Source organism: Rasamsonia emersonii, assembly GCF_000968595.1.
Source record: "Rasamsonia emersonii CBS 393.64 chromosome Unknown ctg1118621762051, whole genome shotgun sequence".
NCBI classification, from domain to species: domain Eukaryota; kingdom Fungi; phylum Ascomycota; class Eurotiomycetes; order Eurotiales; family Trichocomaceae; genus Rasamsonia; species Rasamsonia emersonii.
Genome location: NW_013562644.1, coordinates 113,085 through 137,622, shown reverse-complemented (window position 1 = coordinate 137,622; position 24,538 = coordinate 113,085). Strand labels below are relative to the sequence as shown.

Genomic DNA, 24,538 nt, shown 5'->3' with positions numbered 1-24,538 from the left:
TTGTCAGGAATGGGATGTGACTATGACGCGCTGACGGCAGACTGCCCGCAGGAACAACGTTGCCCCGCCGATCGGCTTCCGATCCACTTCAGCGGAAGCTACCACGCTGCCAATCCACCTGATTATCCACCAAGAATCGTTATCTTATTAACTACGGAGTAGATCCGACGTTGTTACCGAGATTATCCCAAAGGAACTCCAGCCACTGAGTAGAAGACATCTAGGACTGCTGACCTCGTGCTGCATCAAGCTTCTTCTAGGTATGTATGTACTGTATGTACAAATGCATTTATGTTGTACAGGATCCAGACTATGTGCAAGAAACAGAATAAGGTATACCAGAAGAAACAAAAGGCACTCAAACCGTTCTGCGAACACCAGACGGCGACGCTGCAAACTTGATAGGGTGCAACCATTCCAAACCCTGAGTAAATCGGGAGATAGGGGATCGTTTCTGAAAGCGAATGGAATAATGATTGACGTAGTAACATTGTGGTGTCATTCGTATAGCCCACATATGCAAAGAGCATGATGCCAGCGTCATGTTGTCTCGCTGTTCACTATAGAAACAGATGGCTGTTCATCTGTAGAAGACCTACCAATCTTTTTCGCAGTGAGTTGAATGTCATTGCTGGCGCCGTCATCTACACCAGCCGCACGGTCGTCCGTGTCTGAATCAACGACCAGTCGAACACTTCCTTGTGTCACTTTGCTGGGTGATTCAGCACTCCCAAAGGCATCTTTAGCCCTCGCCTGTGCAGGTGATACCGGCGACATCCGACCAACGGGCCGGTTTTCCTCTGACGCGACCGCCCGGGCCGTGTTGAGCTTCAACTTCTTCGTCTGCTGGTCATCCACCTTCCGCCTCTCCAAGTCGGATACGATACTCTGAAAGTATTGCGCAGCTTGTTTGGTAATGGAATAGTCCAGCGGAGTGTGATTGGCTTTGTTGAGAGCCAGTGGAGGGGATCCCGCAGAGAGTAGGACCCGGACGGCCTTCAGGTTTCCCCATGCGCTCGCATAGTGGAGTGCTGTGTTTCCCGCGTTGTCTACACATGTCACAGATGCGTTGTGTGAGATAAGGGTACTGATCGTGGTCGTGTCCTCGGAGGCGGTTGCGGTTCCGGCAGACAAGGCTCGAAGTCGAGCGCTTGGAGGCACATGGGACGTACTTGATGGCGCGTGGGCTGGATTCGAGCTTTGTGCTGCGAGCATCAGAGCCGTCTTTCCGTCCTTATCTCTCCAATTGATGATGTGCGGAAAGGTGCGGCAGAGATAGTCCACGCAGAGTGCATTGGAGTGAGCAGCAGCGAGGTGGAGTGCAGTGGAAGAATCGGTATTGAGACTGATCCCCGGGGCGGCATCGTACCCTGTTTGATCGATAACAGGAGTACAAGAGTCGTGACCAAAGGATATTAGAAGTTTCTGCGTGTGGATCACGGCAGTAATCAGCGTTAGTTTCTAGAGTACCACAGATTCAGGTTCAAACATACCACTACGTCGATATGGCCCTTGATTGCTGCTAGGTGAAGCGAAGTGTTGCTTTTATCTGAAAAATCCGGATTCCTAAGGTATGATGGATTGTTCTTCACGATGCGCTTGACCAGCAAGACGTCGTTCTGGAGGATGGCCCGTCGGAGACGCACGGGCACAACAAGCTCGACCCTGAATACCGTCAGCAAATCGCACAACCCAAGCTTAAGAAAGGGAAACGGACATTCCGGCTTCATCTTTGGAGACAGATTTTATGACTGAGCATCGAGGTTGGCGTTGATTCCTTCCATGGTGTTGTTCAGAGACCCGCCACGTAAGTGTTAGGTAGGTATGGAGTAGTTGTCCACAAAGGCTAGTGACGGGGGATGGGGTATATAAACAAATGGTTGTCATCTACGACCCACCTTTGTTCTTGCCCATCCGACGACTATCTTGACAGCCCTAACCGGCCAAAAGACAATCCTACTTCGTTAACTATGCCGTTGAACTGTCCACCGCGGACCTCCCTCCATCCTTAGTCACACAGAGTTTTGACTATGATCCCTTGCTACAGCCACTGTAGCCAACTTTTGCAAAAATGACATTATCTTTTGTACGTAATGTACTGTGTGTACATACGATGCACGTAGGAATCATGACCGAGCTATGCTCTGTGATGATGTCTCCAGAAAGAAACACATCAAATTCCAATTTATCTCCGAAGAGTGTTTGGTTATTGCTTGGTGTTGTGGCAATGGCACATTTTTTATCCGTCAATGTTTCCGAACTGGAAATATTTTGCCTAAGGTTGCCTCATTATTAATCGCATAGTTCCCGATTTAGGACTGTTCAATTTTCCAGCGATCTCCCTCCGTTTCAGCAACTTGGTCCTTCTGGAGACAGAAAATGATGGCAAAACTGCAACTCAACGACGGTATCCTGCAAACAAAAGCAGAGAATGCAATAGAGAGAAAAGAATAAGGATCCAGGTATATGCAGACCAGAGTGGGGGAGTACGGATACCACGAACACCCATGCAGGGATTGTGAGTGGATTGGAATCCACGAGAAGAAAATGGAGCGATGTTACATCTACCAAACGCTGGCAAGACGCGTAAAGATGCAAAGAGATCCGCAGAGACGCACACTTGCAAACAAGCAACTAAGCACACGCAAGGTTTTCATTATAAAATTCGTGATCATGCTCCGAAAGCGACCGGCGAATGGGGTCCCTGTCTATTCTTTGCATTGGCCTCATCGATCTGCACCTAACCAAGTTATTTCCGTGACTCGTTCGGTTCCCAGTGAATGGGCTCGAAGTCTTGGTTGAGAAAGTGAGCTTGGTTGTATGGCGAGCTAAATGGCGTGAGTATCACTTCCAATACTTTCTCCAGAGTCGTGACTTACTTCTTGAAAGGGGTCGTAACAGGAAGTGAGTGGCTCAAGTTTGACTTCATAACCAGCGGATTTAGTCTGATCTGAGGTCCCTCAGACGATTTGCTCGATAGCGAGCTCAGTGGAAGAGTCGGCGCAATGGGAGACGACAACGTGACTGGAGCTGGGGAACTAAGAGATGGAGAATAAAACTCGTTCGTTTGGGATGCCATGTACGTGGGCGGAGAAGCCGGCGTCAACGGACCGGTTGCTGGGGGGAACGACGGATCAACCATGAGATTTGGAACCGCCATTAAGTGGGGATTGGCGTCGAAAGGCAATGCGGCTTGATCCCAAGGGGAATAGTTAGTGATCATTCCATACTGATAGTTGACCACAGGTGCCATATTCACAGGTGCTTCGGCGGAGTAGAGGAGATCGTAATGCCCACTGCTGATCAGTCAGCCGATTAACGCATGTCTGGTCTGGAGACCCTTCGGACTTACGGGCGATATAACAATCTGATTGTGGCGTTGCTGGGTCTGTTGGGAGACAAGAGATGCGGAGTCACGACATCACCATGGCTTCGGTCGAGATAAAGAATTTCCACTGCGAACCCGGACCCTTCAATAACTCCGTCAACCAATGCCTGGAGGCCCACTTCATCAATTTCGCTTTTAACAGTCTCAATTCTTGTCGCACAATATTGGTCGAGTGGGATCGACAGGAAAGCTTGGTAACGATGGGGATTCAGTTTCATCCAGGCACTCGTCAGGAGCTGTAGGAGTGTGGGTCATGTTAGTCACGCCGAAGACCAACGCAAAATGAACAGGTCGTGGTAAAGAAATATTAGGAGAGCAAACCCTGAAGTGTGTGATGATGGCATTCGAGTTGTATTCTGAATTGAACGCGTTCACTAGGAAAGACTCGTCTGTCACTCCATTTTGTATCGAGTGTATTATTTGAGTCAAGAGATCCTCGGTAGCGTCCACAAATATTTCATAGAGATGCTCTTGCTGGCCTACTTGATCAAGCATCCGGCTCAAAGATTTGATTCGTGCGAGCTCTTGTTGGACTTTAATCGAGTCGCGGAGAACGAAGAGGTTTTCGAAGTAGCCGAATGCCACAGCTGAGATGAATAAGCAAATCCTGAATTTCAGCTACTTGAAATGGTTCATCATACCTCGCCAACCACAGTTCCCATCGCCTTTCATAATCCGCGAGAAAGGATGTGTTACAGCAAGCGCCTAGGAAGACGTCAACATCCACTGATCTCCGTAGCCTGTTTTTTTTTCTCGGCGACGTACACTAGTTTTTGCAGCAAGGATGGGATCGGCATTGGCATATTCGGCAGAGATTGCTTGACTGGATTGCTTCGCCGATACCAAAGGGCCCTACAACGGTCTGGTCAGCAAGAACGGAGAGCTATTCGACAGCTGGGATTCCGCACTTGGATGTCTGGTTCGTATTCATTTGATAGCTTCTGGAATCGTTCCAGTTCCTCTCGAGATAAAGGTTCCATTGTCAAAAACCTGGGATCGTGACAGACAGAAAAATCTAGGAATTGAAGGGGGTTATTGGTTGTGGACGGTGCAGCAGAACTGATATTATAGATGTTCGCTGTCAGATAGTCTCTCGGTGCTATATGAGGGTATGAGCCGTTGTAACTAAATGGCGCATGAAACAATTGCATGACATCAAGGGAACTCTTGTGAATTGGCTTGAAGTAGGGACGACGTGCTGTCGCTGAGAACGGCATGGCCAAGGAGGTTAGCAATCGATTGCGAATGCGAAAAGTGAAAATGAGATGAAATTTGGAAGACCACCCACATCAGTGAAACATCGTCGACGCGCTCACAGCTTTTCTATAACTATATGACGGGTTCAGAATGCTCAGTTTCCCACAGCAATACCTCTGTCGAGATCAGCTGAGGTTTCCTGCAGGGAATGACAATTTCTTATACCGTTATGCTGGTACCCGCCCTTCCCGTCAAGGGAAGAAGCTCGATCAAGACCGAGAAATTGTCGAGACTGATGAGGAGGCTGAAGGAGGCTGACAGCGCCCACCTTCAAAGCTGCAGATGATTGAGGATTCCCACCTCATTCAATGCGGCTTCCGTCAGTAGGAAACACCCGAAGGTATATGCAGCTCCGTTTATCGGGTAATTCTCAATGCACGCAACGTCTTTGTTGGGCCGGGGGTCTCTTGTATTTGCTTTTGCGCTTTCCCACTAATTGACTGAGGCCAACCAAATCATATGCTAGACCTACGGACTCAATCGGACCGTAGCATCCGGGGGACCGGGACGAAATCAAATGGGAGATCTTGACGGACAGTACCAAGGACCTGGTATTGTAGAAGGGGTCCTCGATCGTAAACTAGTCAAAAGTGCATCCAGATACCGAGGTGGAGAGCTGGTGGACTTGAGCTGGTCGTGTCTCCAATGCACCCACTAGCAAGGTGGACAGTATGATGCCGGGACCCGCGAAATGGGATTTGAGGATGCGACGGGACCGGTGATTGCAGACGACTGGGAGTCTGGGACAGGGAGAAAAAAAAAGAAAAGAAAGAAAAAGAAAAGAAGAACAAATTTCCTACGTCGTATTTTGGAGAAGCCAGGACTGGGGATCTCACGATCCGCTTTTTTTAGGCTTCTCGGATGAGTGCGGGGTGACGTGAATGTTGACAATCCAAAGCAGATTAGGAAGCAAAACGCAACCACCTTTCCATCGAGCTAAAACAGCTTGCAGCGACAATGATTTGTCCGGGACGGCTTTATCAAGATTTCCCGACGTCAAGACGGCTGCTCAATTTTAGCCTCAGCCAAGCCCTGCCAGAGGGCAGTCTTCTGTGTGCAGGGAAGAAACTAACACAGGAATCACGTCGACCTCAAGGCTCAGGCAGTCCGGGGTCGACGTAGGACGAGGGGTGTGCTGTTGCGACTCGCGAGGTCGAGTCGAGTCGAGTCGCCGTGCAGCTGCGGTGGTGGGGAATGCAGAGGGAAATGGAATGATTAGGCGGATCGGCGTGGCTTCCGGGCAGGGGCACGGCACGGGCACGAGCGTCAGCTAGCGGGCAGGTGCACTCAGAGACGAAGAAAGGAGAGACATTGCCATGGTGTACGGGGTACCGAGGACTACATGCTAGACTGCATTCTGCTGTATGGACAACTCAGTACCGTTGTTGTATGTACGCATGCACTGTATGTACTGGACATTATCCCTCGACACTAGTACCGCAGGACATCTAATTACCAGCCTACCCAGGAGCAAGCAGTGAACCGGTCCCTGGCTGTGCCCACCCCTGCCGGATGTGATCTCCGCCGGTGAGGATGAGGATGCTGATGCTGATGAGCGTGCGCGGACGAAGCTCAAGCACTCAAGGGTCATGGACTTGGGGCCCTGCAAACTGCCGGTGTTGATGGCTGCTATCGATTCGCATCCGGGCCAGCCTGGGTCATCAGATGCCCCTTCAGACTCCGACATCGCCTCGTCTCGCCACGATAGTCTGGACTCGACGAGCCTGCAATATTGTTTTTTCTATTTATCTCCTCCCAGCAGCGGAACGTGCACTGCGCGTCCACGATTGGCCCTTCGCGTTAGCCTTTCCGTCCTTACCTGGGAACGTTGCCTATCAGACAAGCAGAGCGATCGCGATGGCGCATGGATCGAGGGCGCCTAAATCACTCTGCTTGCTGCACGGTCTCGACACAAGGGATCCAGCGCTGGCCATTTTTGGAGCCCTGATTCCACGCAGTCGAGTGCGGCCACATGTCACGACCACCTCCGCCAAGCCAGGGCCCTGCTGCAGTATCCCATGCAGCCGACATCCGCTGCAAATTATCGCCTCGCCATCCTTCAGACTCCTGTCTCCGTCCATAGGCCCAGTCGTAGTGAGGAATTTGCTATTGAGTAGACACTCTGATTTGCCCAGGCGCCCGGGAGACGCATCATCTGGCTTGAGAATCCGTCTATAGAACAACATCAACACCTTACAAGAGTATGGTCTCGGGCATCTCGGGAGCGGCAACAGGCAGGGTCACGCTAATCACGGCAGCACCGCTGCGGAATCTAAACCATGCTTAGTCGAAGCGTGGGAGAGATCAGTCATCAGTTAATTCCCAGAGTTCACGCAGTTACACCATGCGATTGGAGATGCGACAGAGCAACCCAGAGCCTACAAGGCTGCAGCGGCCCGGGGAGTTGTTTCGCCCTGACTGCAGCTTTCCCGCAGCTAAATCGCAATACGGAGTATGAATGCATCGCCAGCACAACCCTCGCTTGTACAGCTCAAATGTCCGTGGTCGATTTTCTAGATTAATAAAACTCGACGTGGTTGTGACATTTCTCATTATGATTATCATCATTTCATTGTTTTGTTTTATTTCAAAAATTCCCAGTCACTCGATTCTACCATCACAATTAAAGACTTGAGAAGACATCATTATCATCCAGAATAGATCCTTCGAGTCAGGTTGCTTTACGGAGATCGAGAAGACAAGGAGGAGGAAAAGATCGCACAAATACTCCATAATACGGCAAAGAGGCAAAATCGACGGGTAAATGCGCCGCCATACTTATAGCATGATTGGCGTACTCCGTGGATAGACAGGGGTTTTCGGAAAACGAGGCTGCATCCTAGCCATGGGAAGGGTCAACACTACTCTCCAGATTGTAAGAATGCCGTCAGTGCGTAAAATTCCTTTGTTTCAAAAGGCCTGGCCCGTCAGTTACTAGTTATCGTATGCCATGCAATAATAATAGAAACAAGGTCCTGCTGGGTAGTAGTTTTCTCAACCCCTGCCAATTACAACAGCGAGTGGCTGGCTCAAACTACATACCCTGATTTAATTGCCCATTTCAACATTCTTCCCCATCAACGACTGGTTCCTGTCTCCCTTATGTTGGCGTCCTGGTTCGTATCACTACTTTGCAGTCAGAACGGCAATTTCGAACACGCCTTGTAGAAATCTAGAATCCCCATCGCCATATGGATGAGCGTCAATACCCGTCGTTAACGCGCGAGGGCAGATCGCTTTATAAGTTTGTCGATCCCCGCACCGGAATTTCGACATGCGTTCAACAGACACGTTTACTTCGGGGTGGAGACGGGGCCCAGTTGGATGCTCATCCCAAATGCTCCAGGCTAGGAATCTTTATGACGACTAGTGAGCTAAGAAAAAAAAATTAAGAATATTGCCCTCTTGTGGTTGGCAGACTGCAGATAGATGAATTACGATAAAGTCCCACTTAGACATGGCGTCACGATATTTAATCCTAATATCAGCGATCGAAAGTTTTTCAGAGAGGATAGTGACCAAGTTTGCAAAACATGACAGGTCTGGTTGAGCAGTTCCCTGTATACCTATATATGAAAGGGAACCTACGCTCCATCTTAGTCGTCGTGGGTACTGTGCTTCCGATCCGCGAAATACGAGAATTCGAGGATTACTTCGAAGTCTATTCAGTGAGATACTAGCAAAATCGATAATGTAGGAATGGCAAACATCAAACTCTTAATGTGTATCGTAGTAAACGATTTAAGGTACCCATTTCACGGCATGAATGGCTGTGTTCTGCTGACTACGTAGAATCCAGTGGTATTCATTTTTCACCAGGTATCATAGCGCTATCTCGTAGAAGATCTCAAATTGACCGATCATGCTCTTCGACAGAATCATTCGCTGCTAGACAGATAAATCAAGTCACCTCTGCAAATCTTGGCATGTGGGTTTTTTTTTAAGCGGTCTTTGGCCGTGTCATTGCTGTGTGACTGGAGCCAAGTTCTGCATGGTATGGAGGCAAGAATGCACGACTTGGGATTAACGAAGCTCTGCAAAAGAAAATTTCTGTCTCTGCAGGTCCTTGTTGACCCGAGATCGTATATCAGGAAGCGGAGGTCAGAGGATTACGCTTAGTAGCCACCTGCAGCTGCCTTCCCCAACCCTGGCCTTCCCTTCCAACCAGCCCGAGCCTTGGCTCCCGTTGCGCGCACCTCGTCTCCGTACCCAGGTTGATAAGCAGCAGAGGCGGCAGTACTGCCCAGCTGGGAAAGGGCGACATCGTCGACTTTGAATCCTTCTCCGTCGTTCAACGCTGTACGCCAGAGAGACTTCAGAGAGGATGTCCATTCCTGAAGAGCTCGCAACCGCTCCAGGTCGCTGGCACTTTCCACCAGAACAGTTCCATTTTCTTGGTCGATCTTGGCGTTCAGTTTCTTATCCATGATCAAAAAGCCCAGGATGTCCTGGACCTCTGGAATAGATATCTTGATCTGCTTTGATATAAAGCTCAGTGTGAAACGGGTGTACGGCGCGATGAGCTTGAGGACAGCCTTGGTCCGCATATTGCGGCTCACCTCATCGATATTCTCGGCAATGAACGGATCGGCCAAAACGTCCGGATTCTTCCTCAGGATCTCTTCATATGAGTGAATGTCATCTCTCTGGAAGGCATCCACGAGATCGGTCATGGCCGAAATACGGGGATCGTTCCTGTATGGCTTGGTTTCTTGGGAGTCGAAGGGGTTAATGTCCGACTTCATGAGCATGGTCGTCAAGACAAGATACTTGAGCACTTGAATGCGCTGCATTGATCCCGCCTCGTCATAGTTCCGGAAGGACTCAAAGAAATCACTTTGCGCTTGTTCCCAGTTTTCTTCACTCATATGCATCTTCCCTCCACACTCTCGAATGATACCCATGATTTTGGGATGCGGAACTGCAGACCGCACCCGGAGGGCCCGCTGGTAAAGGGCTTTCAGTCGTTTGTTGTTCTTTGTTTCAGCATACATTTGGATTTCCAACGCATAAACTTCAAGAGAGTATGTCCCTTTGCTCGGATCATCAGAACCGTCTTCCCGCTGGCACGCGCGATGTAGCTCCCGAAGTTTTTTGCTTAGCTGCCCGTACTCTTTGCGATCAAGCCAGAGTCTTGCAAGCTTGATGTTTGTTTTTAACCATAATCGCTCGTTGTTTGTGCTCTGGAAAGAATTGAGGGTCAACCGATAGAACTCCTCCATGCAATGATACGCCTTCTCGTCATCAGAGCCTTTCTCGATAAAGTCTAGCATATTATTAATCGATTTCTCGGAGTAATTTCGTGTAACGGCGGATTTCACGTATGTTAGGAGTTCTCGATAGTGTTCGATAGCCTAAAGGTGATCAGTTGGATGAGCAGCTAACCAAAAGGCATAGAAACTTACATCGTCGTATCTGCCAAGTTTGAACTCAAGTTTTATGGCTTGTTTCAATCCTTTGAATCCCCTTGGAGCTTATAAGTATTAATTGTCCTTTGCATTCAAGGACTCGGTTACTGACCAGTCTCCTTTCTCCGGCTCCAGAGCCGGTACGCCCAGAAATTCATCTATAGCCTCTTCCGGATTATCCGCTTTGATCTGCTTTGCATTATAGTATTTGTTCTCGATGCCAACGTCTCCAGATTCATCTTCATCTGCATCCTCGTATTCGAAGTCATATCTACCATCACATCAGTTACTAGGCGGAGAATACTGACTGTAGAGAGATGAACTTACTCTTCATCGCCAGAGTCTTGCATGAAGTCATCATCGTCCGACATCGTGGCGATTTATTGGAGAAGATTCCAAGCTTCGTGAGAAGTCCGTTGCAGAGGAACGATAAGACTTTCGCGGGCAAAGATGAACTATGAGAGAAATGGTCTTCGTGACATTAGCTGTTGTTGATAGGCAGCTGAGGGAGCTCCGCGTCTATCATTCCGGGGCTCCCCACGCTAGTGGCTTAGCGTGCTGCGCGCCACAGATTGCCACATCCGATCAGGGAGCCCAATCTTTTCCGATCAACTTCCCCCCTCCATCAGCGACGCCCATTTACTATCGCATTCAGTGGGTTACTTTACTGAAACTGATTGATAAGGGCCCTTTGCCACATGATTTTTGCTATTATCATCCCACAAAAGAGGCGCCTAAAATCGACACATTGAACCATTACGGAGTTTCCTAAACACCCCTATCAAATCCAGCCAAAATGGGTGGTGATCTCAGTAAGTAGATTCCAAGCCATCTTGCTTGAATGACTGTTTCTAACTTTCTTGACAGACTTGAAGAAGAGCTGGAACCCCGTCTTGCAGAAAAACCAGGAGAAAACATGGCTTGCGGAAAGGAAGGCTCTCGAGGAGCGCAAGCGCATCGAGCAGATGATGCGCGAGCGCCAGGAGGAGAGACAGATACAGGAGCTGCAAGAGATGCAAGAAGCTGCCGGCGGTAAAAAGCGACCGAACCGAGTCGACTGGATGTATAACGGTCCATCAGATGGACAACCGGGCACTACTGAAGAGATGGAAGGCTACCTCCTGGGAAAGAGACGCATCGATAATCTGATCAAAGGCACTGAAAATCAGAAGTTGGAAAAATCTGCCACTGAAGATTCGTTCATGGCTGTGCAGAATGCCAACACTGCGAGAGATACGGCAGCGAAGATCCGAGAAGATCCCATGTTCGCCATCAAGAAACAGGAACAGGCTGCTTATGAAGCGATGATGAATGATCCAGTGCGGAGGAGGCAATTGCTCAAGGCTGCGGGAGTGGAGGACGCGACTTCCGAGAAGGAGCGCAGGCACCATCGGCACCGACACCGACACCGAGACGAGGAGGAAAGACATTTGCGGCATAGGAGCAGACGATACGATGATGAAAATGACCGGCGAGGCAGGCACCGTCGTGAGCGACGCTCAGACAGCACCTCCAGAACACGATCACCGCAAATACGAGATTCTCGCTCCGGGAGGTCACCTTCGGTTGACAGACGAAAATCACGAAGGTCTCCCTCGCCGCAAAGATACAGTTCTCGACGTTCTCGATCACCGTATCGTCGTGAGAGGTCTCATTCTCCCGAGTCACGCCGCAGATCGCATTCACCGTCGCGTGAAAGAGACGATAGGCGACACAGCTTATATCACACTCGACGTTCACCGCCTTCGACTCGAGAGCCAGATCCGCCGGCGATATCAAGCAGGAGAGATGAAGATCGAGAGGCCAGACTGGCTGCAATGCAGCAAAATGCTAACGACCTGGACCGGATCCGTGCGGAGAGATTAGCTGCGGCCGATGCTCGTGAACGAGCCGAGCGCGAGGCAGACGAAGCGGCTCGTGCCCAGACCAGCAAGTACGGTGGTAGAGGAGCTTTCCTTTCCAGCGTCAGCCGTCGTGCAGGGGAACTCGATCTGTCGGAGAGACTACGACGAGCTAGAGGGAATATTGAGAAGGAGCAGGAAGCTTATTGACGAAACAGTACTGGAGTTTTGGAGAGAGCTTTATGGGAATACGGTGTAGTTCTACGAAACCACGGACACTTCAAGCACGCTTTTTTCTTCTTCTTTTTTTTTTCCTTTTTTTCTTTTTGTTTGTGGTATCACTGTCTCAATTTTGAGGGTACGGGGTAACATGTTTCATTAAGGCCAGGGCTGGTTCCTGTTACTGTAGGTATAATTCATGCTGTATGTACTCATACAGATTCAGAAGGTCAACTAGTGACTGCGATGTCAATCTGACGCACGAAGTCCCTGGAAACCATTGGACGAAGGAAAATTTCCTTTTCTATGAGCCATCTGCTACCTCGTTAGATGGAAATTGGGGATGTAATAATCCTTGCCGATCCTGTTGGAAGGATCATACTACCCCTCTGGAACATGAATTGTAAGTACTGTACTGTACAAGGAGGCCCCGTAAGCGGGAGTCGCTGGTAGCAATTTTACCTGACAGCTGATCATCAACAAAACACTTTTGTACACTTGAATCCTCTCGCATTTGCTTAGTAACGAAGATGTGGGGTCTGTAAGCCTAGTAAGTTCACCTAAGGCAGCGTGGCATTGCCGTAATCATACGGAGTAATAAGCCTGAGCGCATTCCAGCCCGCACGACGGTTCCCGATTCGTGGATCTGACCTGTCAGCTGGCCGATGTCATCGACTCGACACGAGATCGCTCTCCTTTTCCATCCTCCAAGAACAGCCAAATCGGCAGTCGAAGCTTATGCCCTGAATTATACATACATATATTTTCCTTCCGTTTATACCAAGACTCCTTGAGTGTTTGTCGCTGTGATCGTAGCTCCCGCTCAGCTATCTACCCTCCTGATCATGCCCTCCAATATCATGGCCCTATGCGGCCGCCAAAAAGTCATTCAGCGGAAAATGGTGCTATTGTCAGTTCTTCTTGGTGGTTGCGATTGCAATTGCAATTGAATTGGATTGCTTTTCTCTAACAGCAAGATGCAGAGGAGACGGTGCTTGCGGCAAGACCTCCGCTCTGAACGTGTTTACGCGAGGGTATGCGCTCCCTAACCGGGTTCCCTTCTGATGGCTACTTGCTGATGCGCGCTCTCTTCTTAGGTTCTTCCCTACTGTCTAGTAAGATCAGACCCTACCAAAGTCTAATATTGTGCGGCATTATTGACCGAAGTGCTCTCCTTCGCCTACTGCAGTGAGCCAACTGTTTTTGGTGCGACACAACTCCTTTCTGCGGCTTGGTGTGGATATACATGGCTGACTCTGCTTGTACTAATAGAAAATTATGTCCATGGTAAATACTGATCCTCTCTGCGTACTCATCTTCCGGCGCTGACGTCCTCCGAGATATCTTCGTTGATAACGTACATATGGAGCTGTCGCTATGGGACACCGCGGGTCAAGAAGAGTTCGATCGCTTGCGCGCCCTTTCCTATGAAGATACACATGTCGTAATGCTTTGCTTTAGTGTAAGACACACTCCCGGGAAGCTTTTTGTTACCGGGACAAATGAGGCTGATGGTGGGCTACTGTAGGTTGACAATCGGGATTCGTTCGAGAACGTATCATCAAAATGGATGGCAGAAATCCGCGAGAACTGCCCAGGCGTCAAGCTAGTCTTAGCTGCGCTCAAGTGCGATCTGAGAAAAGACGAAGACATGAATGATGACCCGAATGCAGTCTCTTTCGACGAGGGTCTGGCCAAGGCCAAGGAGATTGGCGCCGTGAAATATCTCGGTACGATTTTTTTTTTCGCCTATCATACGCCTTCGAACAGGACAGCTGACAGACATGATTTACATCAGAATGCTCTGCTGTTCAGAACCGCGGAATTCGGGAAACATTCTATGAGGCTGCCAAAGTCGCACTCGAGGTTAAGCCCCCGGGGTCCAAGGGAGGCAGCACATGCGTGATTCTGTGAACTCGTCGTGCTCAATGCATATCGACATTATCGCCCTTACTTCTATGCCCTCTTCGGTCTTTTCATCATGCACATTCTTCATGACACTCGACACGCAGTACACACCCGAAGTGGGAATACGCGAACTAAGCTACTGCGAGAATTTTTTTTCTGTTTCTACTTACACACTCTGACTCCATCGCCTACGATATATTTACATCAGGGCCTCACGGGATCAGGCGATGAGTCTTTTTACTTTCCTAATCTTTCTCTTTTCTCTCTCTTTCACGCAACGTTTGGTGTTGGAATGCGGCGTTTCTCCTTGTCTGATATGATATCCACAACCATGGGCGGCAGCACTTTTCTGCAGGACCATCATCTTCGATTTCGCACATTTGTTTTAATTGTTTTAATTCGTGGAGAAGGGCTTTGGGCATGTAACTCCTTATTTTACCTATACATTACTGGTTTGGAGATATACACAGGCATTTAATTCATCATGTGACATGGCAATAATGAGGAAGTATTTTCAATTTGAGGCACTTTTTTTCTCCACAATGGGTGGGTAAGAGAAGAATTTGTTTGCTTTTATAGGTTTGAGAGATTATATAGTGAGTTCATGATTTCTTTAGGTATTATATAGTTCTTTGCGGAACCCTGGCTACGTTACAGAATATGTATTATTAGAATACAGTGTATCCGTCAAGAGATTCGTAGCGCCGTCGACGGATTTATATATATAAGGTGATCTTTCCTTCATATCGGAACGTTTCATTCAAACAATCTCGCCTGTTCTTGCTTCCCTTCCTGCAATATATCTTCTACTTGAATCTTATACACTTCGTCAATGCCTTCACTGGCGCCTGGAGGGCCTGGAGGGAAGTCCGTTCGTAGTCGTTCCACAAATGCATTGACAAATCGGTCGGCAACCTCCTCCATGGTGACTCCCTTCACGCCCTGACCCTCAAGACTGGTCGCCTCACGCCCTTCGAGCCCACAGGCCACGATCTGTCGGAAGAACCACATCGGCTCCTCGGTGACATTGAGTCCAATCCCGTAGCTACTGATGTGCCGGCGCAAATGGACTCCAACAGCAGTGATCTTCTTCGGATCTTGTTTGGTCGAGTCAGAAGAATCGGAGACCCAGACCCCAGGGTCCTCGGTGACGAACCCCTGGATGCCGAATCCACGCAGTACATCAATGACGCTGTTCTCGAGCAACCGGATGTGACATCGTGGTGTTAACCCGAGACGGCGAAGATCAAGAATCGTGTAGGCGACTAGCTGGCCCGGACCGTGGTAGGTGGTTTGTCCGCCGCGCAGGGTCGGGTGGTACTCAGCGACGGGACGGGCAGAGGAAGGGTCATTAGCTGCTGGTGGGGTAAGGAGGGATCTTATCGGTTCGAGGGACGGAGGCAGAGACAATTCTGGGGAAGGCTTAGAATCCGAAGGGGAAGAGGTATTGGATGGAGGTAGATCGCGACGGCCGGTGGTGTAGACTGGATTGGGTGTGAATGTGATAATCGTAGGATCTGGAGGTTTTGCTAGCGGGTAGATTGATGTCACTGAGGATGCGGATGATGGAGGAAGAGATGCTGCCTTTTTGTGAGCAAGGAGACGTGTCGTGAGAATCTGTTGGATGTTCGAGACGCGCGTGAAGGGCGTGATATTCGGGAGATGGAGATGCGCGAGTCTCATCGCGGAAGGCAACAAGCTATCGGCGGGTATCTAGGGCAAAGGGGAGAGGAGGGAAGAAGAAAAGAAACAATAGCCAAGGTCATAGATACTCAGCTCTTGTAATTGAGCTGTTCAATCAATACCAATGGAGTATGGAATCTCATTTCCGCGAAGGGTTGGAGGAGCTGATGCACTAAAAGCTTTTTGCGGTAATGACGCCATATATATAAGCTTGAAGCTTCAAACGAATCTACCGGCACGTGATCATGGTTACAACCCCAGAAAAGGCCTGCATCAGCATGCATAATAGAGAGCAGAAGCTTTTGAGTTGAAGAGATCGTGCTCTGCAATTTGAAGTGTCCATAGCCATAGAGAACTCGATTTTGAAATGCATTTGGCTGTTTGGGTAACACCCTGACAGAAAGCACTGTCCAAATTGACGAAAGAGTTAAGCTTCATAGGTACTTAATAAGGCATTTCACGAACCCTTCTCTGCAAACTGGAAAGATGAGGATACTTCCCTGTTGTTTCTCCATTTCGCTTTCTTCCAACATCAGCCACAAATACTCGGTGCTGACACTACCTGTCGCTTAACTGCATTAGCTATGACAAGGCTATCACGATAACTTGGCCGGATGCTGACAGTAGGTTTTCAGTGTTAATTCGAGCTCTCGCCATTTCTTTCATCGCAAGGATATGCTCGTTACGAGGATACCACGCCATTGAGGCCGACTCTTGCTCGAGCCTCCTGTTCCTCATCCTCACTAACTAACAACCAGTCTCTGACCCCGCCTTTCCAGTCCGCAATCCGGCCTTGTTTTACCTGTACCGTGACGACACGGCTGCTGTCATCGATGCTGGGATATTCTGCCACCCCACTACCGCGCCGCTGCCCGAATAGAGGAATCTCCTCTCCAGGGGCGGTCACAAACGTGTTGTTCTCCAGATGTTTCTCTTTGCACCACCGCTCCTCCTCCGAGCCCGGCTCCACGAACCGTGCAGTACCTGTTATGGTAGTTGAGATGCTAGAGAGAGCACTCGTATTCAGGTTGAGCAACAAACTGGCAAGGGAGGAGCCGGTGGCTGCCGGGGGCGGGGAACCGTCCCGTGCCCCCGCAGGATTGGGACTCCGGGTAGGCGGACGATGCGAAACCCAATCGTGGACGAGAAGAGACACACGCGGATTGGATTCGAGATTGATAGTCTTACGGGAGGCCGGGTTGGTGGTCATGATAATGGTTGGATGCGGGTCAAAAGGAGTGGCGGGAAGGTAGGTATAGGACATGAGGGAAACGTGGGGCGTCAGACCATCGCATGTTGCCAGGTGCAGCTAAAGGAAATAAAGTCAGCTTGTAAGATTCAGCAACCTGTATCAATCGTAAGGGATAGTTCAATCCAGTAACATACAAAGCGGGAGTTTTTGAGGCAGGACACAACCTCAGGCGGTAGAGTGGTTGCGATATGAGGATGGGTCGTGGTGGCCGATGCCTCATAACTGAGCGGGGGATTGGTGCCGTCCACCATGGGTGCGGAGTGGCAGTGTCAACTGCAGACAGATTGATGATAGCCAGCTAACTGGTTGTGATCATGAGAAAAATTAGCACGATAAAGCAAGTGATATTGAATGGGATCAATATTGTGTCTAAGCTGAGTGTTGGTCTGATCTGAAGGCGGCGGGGACATACTCCGGAGTAATAGAGCTAAGAACCAAGGTGCAGAATTGACTAATCACCCGCCTTCCAAGTTCCACGGCTGAACTACCTACCAGGTACCTAGGTAGGTAATCTACCTAGGTAATCGTCGTGCCCACTAAGAGGGTAATGTGGCCTACCTGACAGCAAACTAATTACAGGAAAACATAGATGAGGGGAAGCAGTCAAACGGAGTAAATGGAGAACAACTACATGGCCGATTTAACTCGAGTATTCTCACATCTCAGACAAGGTATAATCCAAAAGAGAACAGACCTAACATTGCAAGCACTTCATATCGGATATTCAACCCTTAAATGCATGTAAGTCCGGTTGGAGGGGAAAACGCAGTACGAGAGGAAAAAAAAATCTAATCATAAGACATTCTTGCATCTTGCCCTTCTTATACTAACCCCTCTTGGTCCATCAGTGACAGTCACTGGAACACATTCTTCAGCAACCTTACATGTAGTCTAGCCCTATTGCCGGGGCTATCCCGTCAAGTGGTCATTGAACTAAGTTGCCTTCGGTCCAGGCTTTCTCCCGTAGACAGCATACCTGGCAATTATACAGTTAGCGGTTAAGCTTGGCGGAAAGATATCAAAGGGATAAAAAAGACAAACAATTTGACATAGGCATGTACAGTCCTGTCACGAAGCTGCTGCCTGACAAGTGCATGATGAATTTTGGCCTCGTCGGAACTCCATCCCAAAACTTGAGTATAAAGACGAAGACCGTAAGCCTCGACAGATTCAGGCGCCAAGATATACTCCCATTTTCCCACCTCTTTGAGTTTTGGATCTTTTGGCCACGGCCCGAGAGGGACCATATAAACTTTCTCTGTTACATCCTCAAACCCTGCATCGATCATCCACTGCTTCAATTCAGGAGCAATATTTATCCGTCTCCCAGACTTCTCACTTGCTTCGTTCAGCCATCGAATATATTGCATGTAGGGTGAATCATCTTTGAGAGTGCCGTCATCACTCCATGCCCAGGCAGTATGTTCAACGGCCTCAAAATATCCACCTGGTCTGAGGTGTTCGAGCGCCTGTTGCAGTAGCTGTGGCCAGTTCTGAACGCAGCTGCAATCCAGTTAAAATTGCCCATCATATCTTAGTACATATAGTTACTTATGGCCATACCCAGAGATCGTCCGTGCATGGATGTAATCAAAATAGTCCCGCTCATACATCCATGTTTTCTCGAAGTCATCGATAACAAATTCAAGATTTGGGGGAACCCAAGACGGTTGAATGGCACTTAGGTCATTACCGATGACACGAGCTGAAGGGAATTTGCTGTTTATCTATTAGTATACTCATAGTTAAAGAAGAGCGTCTCAGCTAACTCAGCCATGTCTATTGCCCAAATCCCGTTCCCGTTCCTAAGTCCAGAATGGCCTGTGGATTCTCGTTTATAGGTGCAGTATAGAGTTCTCCTTTAAATAGTAGCAAGAATCTGGAATCGACTGTCATTTTGACAGAACTCATGCAATATGGTGTGGCGACTTACACATGGTGTGCCTGGAAGCTGTTAGCTGTAAATCTATTTGCAGAAGAGCTCAATCATACAATATCAAGACGTTTTTGCTCAGTATCGTCATTTGGCATTCTTTTTTCCAAATATCAGTCAACTAATATCGCAAAAACAGAACACCTTGATGGCGGGCATACATGTATCTTCCCTTTTAAATTGTCAGCAAATATGAAAATTGTTATATAGTGATATCTGTGATTATGGCCTACCTGGCTGTATGCATCGTAACGTCGACCATTCTCATATTGATAATCCAAAACGCTGGATGTAATGGAAGTAGTGTCTGACTGTGCAGTCTCGTCATAGACACTAAAGTCATCCTAAAATTTCTGGAATGAGAAACAAGAGACTTAACCAAGAATAGAAAAAAGAAAAGATTGACTCCTACATCAGCGACAATTCCTGGAGCAGCATTGACAAATGTTTCAGCAGTGGGCTGAGTGGCATCGGGGGACTGGGAAGTTTCTGCCATGTTTCAAATTCAAGAGGACTGAACTCTAGGAAGCAGCTGATCTTGGTCTGATTCTACAAGGGTCAGTCAGAAAAAAAAATCAAAAAGACACAGTCTGTGGTTTGGGGAAGAGCATGACAGTTCGTTCATATACTATCAACCTGAACAATAACGCTTACCTCCACCTTTGCAGTGCACCCAAGACGCCATTCTGTTAAAAGCTCTCGGTTAATAGTGAAATACCTACTCTGTACAATCAGAACTTTAGGTACAGTGGCGGATGCTGTTCCAAATTGCCGGCAGGTGATACTAATGCTGCCCACTTGCATAAGAGTGATTTTGCGGCGCAGCAGTTGCAGCAACAGTCTTTCAAAAATGACACTAAGAGATGCATGTCCACATTTTGGGGTAATAGTAATAGCACACCCCAGTAAGATTCTCACACTCTTTTCAACTGTTTCTCTTGCAGTGACACTGATAGAATACAGTATGCTGCAATTACAGAAATTATCCAAGCACTGCTCTGTTCACTCCGCACTTTGCCGTGGCTATAAGCTGGCTTGGTTGGGCTTTTTTTTTCTTCAAAAAGTGCGCTCCCTTTTAGAATTGTTGCGAGTCAGTTCTTTGCAGGGATGTTAGATTCCTTTCCTCTTTCTGCTAGCGGGTTCTGCTGCGCTCCATCCATGAATGTTGGCACCTTGTAGCAATTTGGTCCTTAGCTTGAACCAGTAAGAACAAATTAGAGAAAATGGAGCCCTTTAATACGCTACAAGGCCACATGGCAGACAAACCAAGAAATGCTTTACGGAGTACTCTGTACTACTCTGTATTATGCAGACGTGCAAAAGTAAAGCTCTGCCACTTAGCATTTGAAAATGATGGCGTCCTAGATTCTTGTTCATCGGATGGGGTCAACATTGAGAGACTGATCCTATTTTCAACCTAGACCTTCAGCATTATGTCGCGACAATAATCAGTAATAATAACTTGAATCAAAGTCTTGTGTACTCTAAAGCTAGGCAAGAAGCTTCTCAATGTTATTGTGAGAACTAATGCCGGGCTTGGGTAGGTAATTTCCCAACTGGGCCAAGAAGACCACTAGGTAGAATACTCCGTAGGCTTCGCAAGCCTACCAAGGCTACCTCGTATAAGCGGCTGCTGGGCTGACTTAGGTAGGCTGTGGAGTCTAGGTAGTCATGGGGTTCTTTTGGGTCCAGTTGGGAAACTACGGAGTAGTCAAGCCCAGCGCTAGTTCTCACAAGATAATAGAGAAGAACCCGGAAGATTTCCTTACGGAGTACGGAGTACAGAGTACAGATAGGAGAAGATAGGAGATAAGTTAATGACCCAGTCACGCGCTTACCTAAGCATCACGTCACAGTTACGTCTCCAAAATTTCCTAGGTAAAATTAGATCGGATTGTCTGAATCCACGCTTGCGAGGCTAGGACAAACATCAACTTAAAGGCGCAAAGGATTACTCCGTACGGCAAACACTAGTAGTTAGCATAATCTCCTCTTCAGAGGAACCACTCATCATGACGCCTCCCGGGCTGCAAGCTTCGATATCACCCCAGTACAGTGTCTAGATACACCCACGTAAGTATCAACTGTCAGTATATAGTATAAATCACGTGTCCAAGACTTGCCATAAGCTATTGTAATGATCTTGTAATACCCAAAATTGCAGATAATCGCTGTAAAATGAATAAAATGTCTTGTTAACCAAAGCATGATTTGAAATTTATTATGTCTGGCCACCATCCAAGATACATGTCCTAGTTCACCTAATACAAACAACTTCCAAGTCAGAAATGAGGTTACATTTATAGAATTCATCTTCTCCTGTTTTTTATGGGTATCTAAGCCAAATATCACTTATCTGAAAGTGCTATATCCATAAATTTGAAAATGGATTAAAAGCAGAGCATTCCGTGTGCCAGATCAAAGTCAGTCTGCTCATTATGCCGGCCCAAAGATAGGGAAGATCTTATTATCTAGAAGAACTTATTATATACAATATTTTTAGGGTTATATTTGTTTTAAAGCCATTTCTGACCAGAGCTAGAAAGATTTTTTAAAGATTTTTTGGTGCAGCCCACACATTAACATTATATTGGAGTGCCAAATAACAGGGGTGCAAGCAAGGACGCCATTTTTGCCATTGTCCTTAACACTTTTTTTTTGGAACAGCAGGATAGCATTCTTCCACTTTTATCTTTTCTTCTATTCTACACAGGAATATCTTGATTAGAAGTCACTAAATAACTGGAGTAGCCTCAATACAGAATGGGGAAGGATGACTGGGTGAGCTGATCACCTGACTCTATCTCATAAAAGAGGCAATTTCCAGATGGTGAGGTGCCCCAGAGGCCACAAGATTTACATCGGTACCAGGAGGTACGTACCGTAAGACGAGTACTCCACTTCGTTCTGGAGATAACGTCACTATCTTAGCTCTGAGGATAGTCATTGCCAACAGATCTTTGAATAATAACATAAAGATAGAAAGGAATAATAAAATATTAAATGTGGAGCTGATCCCGCTTGTATTTTGATCAACAGAAGAGAGAATAACTGTGTTGGCCCGGCCTAGGCTGAAGCTGAGTTTCCAAGTTCCCACCCCCGCATTGCACTAGTTGCAGCTTCCCCAGGTGTCGGCTGCCTAAGCTGCTTCCGTCGCAACGCAACCACCTGCCGATGCCCTCACATTTCTTCCCCCTCCTCGTCTCCCTTCCCTGCGTTGACCAGACCACTGTCACTCTCCGCTTTGACACTGGGTCTCCGATCAGTGGTGGCTCTCGCTCGATCAACGGCCACTGACCATACCGACCACCTTCGACCAATCCCGGCTTTGACGGCTGGGACTATCCCTGGTTTGCCAGAGAGTCACTTACCCCAGACTTTCCAGCTTGCCTGGTGCTCCCACCAAACACTGCTCTCGCTGCCGTCTCTATCCTCCGTGGTCCCCTCTTTCGCATTCCTTGGGGTACAATCAAAGCATCCGACCGTGCTCCTCTATCTTGCATACACTGTCTCTGTACTTATCACATTGAACCTACCAATCTTTCTTTGATATACCGGCATCCGAGAGCACTGCAGTCTCGAGAACGGCACCCCTCTCTCATCGTTTCTGTAACCCAAGAAACAGTATCTAACCACCCATCATGTTGACCCCCCGTGTTCTCCGCTTGCGCCCCACGTTCTCTGTCGTCCGCCTTTTCAGTTCCTCCACTGCCCACCACCGTGCCCCGTCTATCCGGGACATAACTCCCGATAATGCTGCCCAGTTCAATGCCCGCCAGAAGGAATTCCGCGAAAATCTCGAGGCGGCCCGGAAGAGAAGAGAAGAGCAAGAGAGTCAGTCCGTCAATGCGTCTACTTCACCCTCTACCCCTGTTACCCCTCGTGACCGTCTTCGTGAGTTCTCCACCGCTCCCACTGCTCCGGATGTGAGCAATGCGAGCAGCATCTCTGCTCCCTCCATTCTTGACGCAGCCGCAACCCTGGATCAACAGGCCTTAGGCTCACTCTCCACCAACCGTTTCTTAGGAGACCAACAAGAAGCCGATGCCGCCAGTCAGTCCCAGAAGCGGGGTCCTTTCTCATCCCTCATTTATGGCACCAAAGAGGGCCAGCATTTCGACAAAGACATCGAGCGTTCCTTCTCGCAGATACTCGCCCGTGGCAAATACGTGCATTCCATCGTCTTCCACGAGGTGAAGCCCGACAAAGTCGATGAGTATGTGGAGCTTGTCGGTCGATGGTACCCTCGTATGGCTGCCATCGAGGAGAACAAAGTCAAACTGGTGGGAAGTTGGCGGACTGAAGTGGGAGACAATGACACGTTTGGTACTGGATATAACACACACTCTCACCCCCTCACCAATTGAATTGGCAGACTAACGACTTTGCTTTTTCTTTCGCAGTCCATATCTGGGAATATCAACGCTATGCGGGATACCACGAGTCCCTGAATTCCATTTCTCGCCACCCAGAGTTCCCGGAGTTTGACAAGAAACTCAGATCCTTGGTCAAGAGTAAGAAGACATCCCTTATGCAGGAGTTTTCGTTCTGGCCTACAACCCCGCCACGTCGCCTCGGTGGATTGTTCGAGCTTCGATCTTACACCCTCCACCCCGGCAATCTCCTTGAGTGGGAAACGCATTGGCGTCGAGGCCTCAAGGCGCGCCGGGAGGTCATGGAGGGCGTGGGTGCATGGTTCGTCCAGATTGGTGATCTCAACACCGTCCACCATCTGTGGCAGTTTGCCAACCTGGAGGAGCGCAAGATCCGCCGTGAGCAGTCTTGGAGCATTGAGGGGTGGGCGGAGACGGTTCACAAAACAGTACCGCTCATCCAGACGATGAAGAGCAGAATTCTCATTCCGATGCCTTGGAGCCCGGTTGGATAAAGATTGCTTGTCCTCCAAGTTGCTGTTTCGATGGTGTCTGGTCGGCCCAAGACCTTGATCCAACAGCTGCCACAATCGGCAAGCTTGGACTACATAATTTGGCGCTATTTGTCCCAGGATTATTGTCACAAGGTGCATTGGATGTGGTTGAGTTTCGTGTCAGCTGCCTTTGCCCAACGGAGAAGCTTTGAAGTTTGCACCTACTTGGGAACGCCGACCGGTACAGATTTATCCTGTAGCTTTAGTCGTTATCTTTACAGCGCCGCAAAGCTACAAAGGTGTTTGTACCAATTGAATGATAAATTTACCTTTTGAGTATAAGTAAGAAATACTCTAGTAGCTTTTTAATTCTCTGCGCTGGATTGGACCATTGGAAATGTACGTCGTTTGGATTAGACCTGTTCCCCCAAAGTCTGTGACCCACGTGCCAGTCCAGAGGTAAAATAGTAGTGGACGGAACTAACTGATGACGTCGGGAGTTTCCCGTCTAAAAATTGGAGAAGCGCGTTTCTCCGCAGAACCCGGAAAAAAAAATCAGTCCTCGAAGCAGACATGAACATCATGATCTCGTACTCTGTCACATACCCAGCGCACTCTACGTTGTCAAATTCATCTTGATTATGCATTGACCACTGTGGCAGAAAGCGGACACGTCTGGTCGTTTTCAACTCCAAACCACACGCGTGCCTTTTTTCTTTGATCCGCTTCCCAACCCTTTATTTCTCACGACTTCGTTCTTCAGACAGGTATAATGGACAAAA

The 24,538-nt window shown here is 48.4% G+C and overlaps 8 protein-coding genes across 8 annotated transcripts; 2 read left to right on the top strand and 6 right to left on the bottom strand.

The window, feature by feature from the left end:
- Positions 1-540: 540 nt before the first annotated feature.
- Positions 541-4,605, bottom strand: T310_9294 (Ubiquitin thiolesterase (OtuB1); the record flags this gene model as incomplete). Its single annotated transcript, XM_013468275.1, has 11 exons — positions 541-1,461; positions 1,494-1,665; positions 1,718-1,751; positions 1,899-1,935; positions 2,113-2,260; positions 2,880-3,296; positions 3,353-3,624; positions 3,710-3,975; positions 4,030-4,093; positions 4,154-4,240; positions 4,297-4,605. The coding sequence occupies 11 exons, from the start codon at positions 4,603-4,605 to the stop codon at positions 541-543; spliced, it is 2,727 nt and encodes a 908-aa protein (XP_013323729.1).
- Positions 4,606-8,760: 4,155 nt separating this feature from the next.
- T310_9293 (COP9 signalosome subunit 2 (CsnB)) lies at positions 8,761-10,424 on the bottom strand (the record flags this gene model as incomplete). The annotated part of the gene is made up of 4 exons (XM_013468274.1): positions 8,761-9,999; positions 10,051-10,111; positions 10,166-10,324; positions 10,381-10,424. 4 exons carry the CDS (start codon positions 10,422-10,424, stop codon positions 8,761-8,763), a joined length of 1,503 nt encoding a protein of 500 aa, XP_013323728.1.
- Positions 10,425-10,849: 425 nt separating this feature from the next.
- Positions 10,850-14,019, top strand: T310_9292 (uncharacterized protein; the record flags this gene model as incomplete). Its single annotated transcript, XM_013468273.1, has 8 exons — positions 10,850-10,865; positions 10,921-11,986; positions 12,334-12,516; positions 12,732-13,023; positions 13,097-13,147; positions 13,386-13,400; positions 13,483-13,575; positions 13,642-14,019. 8 exons carry the CDS (start codon positions 10,850-10,852, stop codon positions 14,017-14,019), a joined length of 2,094 nt encoding a protein of 697 aa, XP_013323727.1.
- Positions 14,020-14,777: 758 nt separating this feature from the next.
- Positions 14,778-15,704, bottom strand: T310_9291 (Lipoyl(octanoyl) transferase; the record flags this gene model as incomplete). The annotated part of the gene is made up of 1 exon (XM_013468272.1): positions 14,778-15,704. One exon carries the CDS (start codon positions 15,702-15,704, stop codon positions 14,778-14,780), a length of 927 nt encoding a protein of 308 aa, XP_013323726.1.
- Positions 15,705-16,386: 682 nt separating this feature from the next.
- Positions 16,387-17,207, bottom strand: T310_9290 (Pyridoxamine phosphate oxidase; the record flags this gene model as incomplete). The annotated part of the gene is made up of 2 exons (XM_013468271.1): positions 16,387-17,013; positions 17,091-17,207. The coding sequence occupies 2 exons, from the start codon at positions 17,205-17,207 to the stop codon at positions 16,387-16,389; spliced, it is 744 nt and encodes a 247-aa protein (XP_013323725.1).
- A 747-nt stretch (positions 17,208-17,954) lies between these two features.
- Positions 17,955-19,385, bottom strand: T310_9289 (UMTA methyltransferase family protein; the record flags this gene model as incomplete). The annotated part of the gene is made up of 7 exons (XM_013468270.1): positions 17,955-18,459; positions 18,520-18,675; positions 18,890-18,900; positions 18,949-18,988; positions 19,051-19,061; positions 19,123-19,200; positions 19,302-19,385. 7 exons carry the CDS (start codon positions 19,383-19,385, stop codon positions 17,955-17,957), a joined length of 885 nt encoding a protein of 294 aa, XP_013323724.1.
- A 798-nt stretch (positions 19,386-20,183) lies between these two features.
- On the bottom strand, positions 20,184-20,900 carry T310_9288 (uncharacterized protein; the record flags this gene model as incomplete). Its single annotated transcript, XM_013468269.1, has 4 exons — positions 20,184-20,306; positions 20,498-20,589; positions 20,659-20,727; positions 20,852-20,900. 4 exons carry the CDS (start codon positions 20,898-20,900, stop codon positions 20,184-20,186), a joined length of 333 nt encoding a protein of 110 aa, XP_013323723.1.
- Positions 20,901-22,530: 1,630 nt separating this feature from the next.
- T310_9287 (NIPSNAP family protein) lies at positions 22,531-23,968 on the top strand (the record flags this gene model as incomplete). Its single annotated transcript, XM_013468268.1, has 3 exons — positions 22,531-23,215; positions 23,293-23,584; positions 23,713-23,968. 3 exons carry the CDS (start codon positions 22,531-22,533, stop codon positions 23,966-23,968), a joined length of 1,233 nt encoding a protein of 410 aa, XP_013323722.1.
- Between the last annotated feature and the right edge of the window lie 570 nt (positions 23,969-24,538).